This window comes from Solenopsis invicta, chromosome 1 (genome assembly GCF_016802725.1).
Source record: "Solenopsis invicta isolate M01_SB chromosome 1, UNIL_Sinv_3.0, whole genome shotgun sequence".
Classification (NCBI taxonomy): Eukaryota; Metazoa; Arthropoda; class Insecta; order Hymenoptera; family Formicidae; genus Solenopsis; species Solenopsis invicta.
This window is the reverse complement of record NC_052664.1, coordinates 13,601,868-13,607,326: the sequence shown is the minus strand read 5'-3', so window position 1 is coordinate 13,607,326 and position 5,459 is coordinate 13,601,868. Positions and strand designations below refer to the sequence as shown.

The window sequence follows — 5,459 nt, the reverse complement described above, 5'->3', positions numbered from 1 at the left end:
CCCATTTTCATCATTGCCATTATTATTACGCCATTGCCGCCACTGCCAACATTGCTACCATTTTTATTATTGCCATCATTGCCATCTTTTTGATAACATTTCTATCATTGCATTTATTCCATCATGCGATTCCATTTCCATATTGCCATTCCATTGCCATCATTAACATCGAGAACATTGTCATAATTGCCATCATTTCCACCATTGCCGTCATTGCCGTCAGGCTATATACGAGGTGTGTTCAAAAAGTATCGCGAATTTTGTGTTTTTTCAAAAATTATTTATTTATTCATGAATATCTATTTTGTCCCCTTCAAAGTAATCCCCATGAGATATTATACACTTGTGCCAACGGTTTTTCCAATCTTCGAAGCACTTCAAAAAATCATTTTTTTTTATCTTGTTCAGCTCCTCCTTCGATGCCGTCTTTATCTCGTCAAGCGTAGCGTAACGTCGTCCTTTCATGGGCCTCTTCAGTTTAGGGAACAAGAAAAAGTCACAGGGGGCCAGATCTGGGGAATACGGTGGCTGCGGCATCATTAGTGTGTTGTTTTTGTCCAAAAAGTCGCGCACAAGCAACGATGTGTGAGCAGGGGCGTTATCGTGGTGCAAAAGCCAATTTTTGTTCTTCCACAAATCCGGGCGTTTCTGGCTGATTGCTTCGCGCAAATTGCGCATAACTTGCAGGTAATATTCCTTATTGACCGTTCTACCCTGTGGCAAGAACTCATGATGCACCACGCCCCTGCAATCGAAGAAAACTGTCAGCAAAACTTTCACATTCGACCGAACTTGGCGCGCTTTTTTCGGTCTTGGTTCGTGCGGCAGCTTCCATTGAGATGATTGAGCTTTGGTTTCCACGTCATAACCATAAACCCACGATTCGTCACCAGTTATGACCCTCTGGAGCAAATTTGAGTCGTCGCGGACAGAGTCCAACATCTCATTAGCAATGTTCATGCGATGCTGTTTTTGGTCGCAATTGAGCAATTTTGGTACGAATTTCGCGGCGACCCGTCTCATGCCCAAATCATTGATAAAAATCGAATGGCACGAGCCAATCGATATGTTTAGGTCCTCAGCAACTTCTCTAACGGTGATTCGACGATTGGCCAATACCATTTTCTCCACTTCATTAATTTTTTCGTCTGTTGTTGAAGTGCTCGGGCGTCCGGCACGCTCTTCGTCGTTCACATCTTCTCGGCCTTCTGAGAACATTTTGTACCACCGATAAACGTTGCTTCGGTCCAAGGTAGCTTCTCCGTATGCCACAGTCAACATTCGGAATGCATCCGCGCACTTAATTTCGTTTTTCACACAAAATTTGATACAGGTTCTTTGATCCATTTTTTTGAATAGGTAAAAATCGAAGACGATCCAAAACACGTGCAAGCAAAGCAGCTGTCAACAATTAAGTGAACATTCAAAATGGCCGAGCTTGTCGGCATAAGTGAGAGACATGAGTACCAACATAACGCCACAAAAAGATCGAAATTCGAATATACGTAACCCGCGAAAATTCAAAATTCGCGATACTTTTTGAACACACCTCGTATATTGTCATTGTTATCATTTCCATTATTGCCATTCCATTAACATCATTGCATTCATTCTAATATTTTCATCCCATTGTCATCCCATTTCCATTATTTCCACAATTGCCATATCGATTAATATCGAGAAAAATTTGATTAAAATCCGTTACTTTACTGATTAACACTTTAATACCTTATATCGTATATTATTATATAATTCTTAATTAATTTTTTTTTGTAAAGTTTTGATTAATCTTTACGTGATATTTCGTAAAAACTGTTGAAAGGTTGTATTAAAATCAGATCAATAATCTTCACGTTTGTAAGTTAGAGAATAAAAATAATACTCAAGTATCCATATATTTCATTGATTTTTATTACATTATTATTATTATTATTATTATTATTTATTGTGCCATATTAATCGCGCGTATTGTCATTTGTAAATTATGCGTATGCATGTATATGCCATTGTAACATAATAAAAAAAGAGTGGGCGCTTTCTAATCTCTCTACGCCCCTGCGCAGAAATCGTCCGAAATCCTCTTTCTGAATTTTACGGCCTAAACGTAGCACGGAAAACGTGAATTGTTCGAAAGGGGAGTGAAGAGGAGGGTATCCATAGAGATAACATCGCCGCTTGCTCCATGTCTATCACCGCGATGCTTTCTCTCTCTAACTGAAGGCCTAAACAATTAAAGGACAATCACGTTAAAAGAGAAAGAGGGAAAGAAAGAAAGAGTGAGAGAGAGAGAGAGAGTTGCGTCAAGATTTAAAAAAATTAAAAAAGCTAATTTTTTCAAAAGCATAATTTGAAGACATTTAAATAATAAAGAATTATGTAAAAATAAAAAGATGGTATATTTATTCGTGGAAAGACATTTATTTCTTCTTCATCATATGATGCGATGTTAATTACAATTATTTTTTAAGTACTGCGTAAAATGAATGTTTCTTTATTAAAGAACCAAATTCTCTCTGTTACTATTAAACATCTTTTTTAAGTAAAAATATGATTGTGCAAAATATGGGCATAAACGTATTGATATGTATTAATATCAATGTTAATGTAAATAATTCTGACTATAATAAATAAAAAATTACGCGAAAGTAGACGTAATTAATCATTTGTGCACATTCTCGACCTCTGTTCTGGATGCAACATACGCGATACGCGTCAGATTTTTTTTGCAGCAAAATGGATGTTAGCACGGACAACAACCTACATCCATTTCTCGAGAGATGGATGTGGGTTGTTGTCCGTGCTAACATCCACACTGTTTTTAACGGCGGGTTGCAAAATGGATGTGACACGTAGTTCCCATTCTGACCAGAATAGATGTGCGTCACTAGTGTACGGGAGTTTCGAAGCGTTATAGGAAAAAGGCCGCCGTGGCCGCTCTCAGGTTCCTCTCTGCTTCCACCATGATTGAAATGTAGAACATGATCTAATCTTTACGTTTTAGACATGTATATTGAGGTTAGGTATTGAGACACCAATGTGTACAAGTAAATTTGTAAAACGACGTATATTTTATATCGTTTGAAAACAATTTTTGAAATATTACATATATATTCACATAAATGGGATATATCTGAATATTATAATTATTAATGTATTGTGATTATATTGAATATTTCATAAGGCATTCTGTGAATTGTAATAAGAAAATGGGAAGTTTAATAGGCATACGTTTCTGTGCTAATTTAAGGAATGCTCATTTAAGGAATTATGCAATAATCTCAGCAATAAAACCAATAAAAAGATATATACATGATTGTTTATCAAGTAAAAGAATACATTGTCTTCAAAATCAGCAAGGCTCTCTGAGAATCATCCAATGTTATCATATTTTCAATCTTTCACTTTGCAATTGTATCAAAGTGAATAATGCAAAAGGTTTTTCTATGACCTCTGTATTAACAAAAAGTAAAAATCGTGGGGAAAAGAAACAAAAGATGCAGCACATTGATTATAATGAATTAGAACAAGTTATTGATGTTAATAAATTGACATCTCAACTTGACAAGGCCATTGAAGATTTAAAAAATAATTTTACTCAGCATTTGTCCATAAGATCGAGTATGGGAGCTATTGAGATGTTATCTGTCAAATTTGAAGGCAAAGATTACACATTGCAAGAGCTTGCACAGATTAGTCGTAAGCCTAAATTGGTAGTACTGAATGTATCTACCTTTCCACAAGCTATCCCAGATATTCTGAAAAGCCTTATGAAGAATCAAATGAAGCTGAATCCACAACAAGATGGGACTACAATTTATATTCCTGTTCCTAAGTAAGATTTTTTTGAGAGTATTACTATCTTATTTTAAAAGAAAAAAGTTTTTAAACTTTAATGATTTATATATTAATTAAATGCTAGAATATATTTTTGTGTATATTTTTTAAGTTTAAGAAAATTAAATACAACATGCTCTTATGTGCTTTTCGAAAAAGTATAAAGGATTATCAGAAATTTTTTGTATATACTTTATTATTGAATTTTGTAAAAGTATATGAGAGAAATGTTTATAAGTTATATCCAGTTGTATTTACTTTTATCTATTTGTTAAATAAAGAAGAAAAATACCATGTAACATATAAATATAATTATTGTGGCTTAACTTAAAGCAAACATATTTTTACATTACAGAGTAACAAAGGAACACAGAGAAACCTTATCCAAGAATGCAAAAAGCTTTTATGTGAAATGTTGTGACAACGTTAGACAGATACGCAACAAACAAATTAAGGCAATAAAGCAAAAGGAAAAGTTAGCTAAAGATTTAGTATTCAGGATAGAAAGTTATATAGATATTCTTAGTCATCAGTATGTAAGTAAAGCTGAAGAAATATTAGAAACCAAACAAAAAGAGTTATTAGGTGATTCTGAATAAATTTGTGTGATTTCAATCATTTACAATTTTTAATTTGAATTATATTGTTAATTGCTTGATGTAAATGTATACAATATTTGATTATGTAATAAAATGAGAAGTATATTTTTATAGTATGTTTTCTTATTCTGTTTTTATACACACACATGGTTCTATAAAGTCTTCCCTGTATTTTAGAAATGGAACTAGATTATTTCGAAATACTACTCTTAAGAACGGCATAATAGTTGCTTAAAATTACACATGTTATGGTTTTTCATAATTTTACCATTTTTAAAATGTAGGTGATGACAGATTTCATAGATATCCTATATATTATTGCAGTAATTATTATATACAAAAAAACTTCGAGAAATCTTGATTAAAAATAAATATTTGAAATAAATTTTTATTCTATACAAATACAATTTTCTTGAATTGTTGATACAATATTAGTTTTTTTTCAAAGTTTTGCTATAAAAATGATAAAAACGCAAGTTATAGCTTATAAATAATACAACAACGTGTTTGTTATTGTTGCTGGCATGTTACTCGTATCATATGTTACTATGATAATTGCAATAACTAAATCCATATTTGTTGGTAAATTAAATGTCTTCACAATATGACAACTTCCGATAGCTACTTGTCAGCAACATGTCAGCAACTTTAAAATTGTCATCAAATTTTATGCTGTTGCCATTATATTGCCATAACAATTTATAGGGTCACACAATGCTTTGATATTGCAAGGTATCTGATGCTGCTAAACTGTTGACTATATATATATATATATATATATATATATATATATATATATATATATATATATATAATATATTTGTCAACAATGTGCTTATGTTCTAGCAACTTAATTGTCTTCTTCATTTTTACCGATTTTGGATACATCAATGTTAGAACAATAAGTAAATAACACTGTATGTATGTGTACATATACACTCGTCAACAAAAAATAGGGAACTTTTCAGACACCAAAAATTAGGCTATTTTCAAACAGCTGTAGCTCGGCGAAAAATTATTGCAGAT

At 32.6% G+C, this 5,459-nt stretch overlaps 1 protein-coding gene across 1 annotated transcript; it reads left to right on the top strand.

Annotated features, from left to right (window-relative positions):
- Positions 1-2,934: 2,934 nt before the first annotated feature.
- LOC105195067 (ribosome-recycling factor, mitochondrial) lies at positions 2,935-4,547 on the top strand. The gene is made up of 2 exons (XM_011160287.3): positions 2,935-3,832; positions 4,190-4,547. Exons 1-2 carry the CDS (start codon positions 3,150-3,152, stop codon positions 4,431-4,433), a joined length of 927 nt encoding a protein of 308 aa, XP_011158589.2. The 5' UTR covers positions 2,935-3,149; the 3' UTR covers positions 4,434-4,547.
- The last annotated feature ends 912 nt before the right edge of the window (positions 4,548-5,459 follow it).

Coding starts and splice junctions, on each gene's coding strand:
- LOC105195067 (XM_011160287.3), top strand. CDS start 3,150: ATGTATTGTGATTATATTGAATATTTCATAAGGCATTCTGTGAATTGT. Junction 3,833..4,189: donor ATTTATATTCCTGTTCCTAA/GTAAGATTTTTT, acceptor TTTACATTACAG/AGTAACAAAGGAACACAGAG.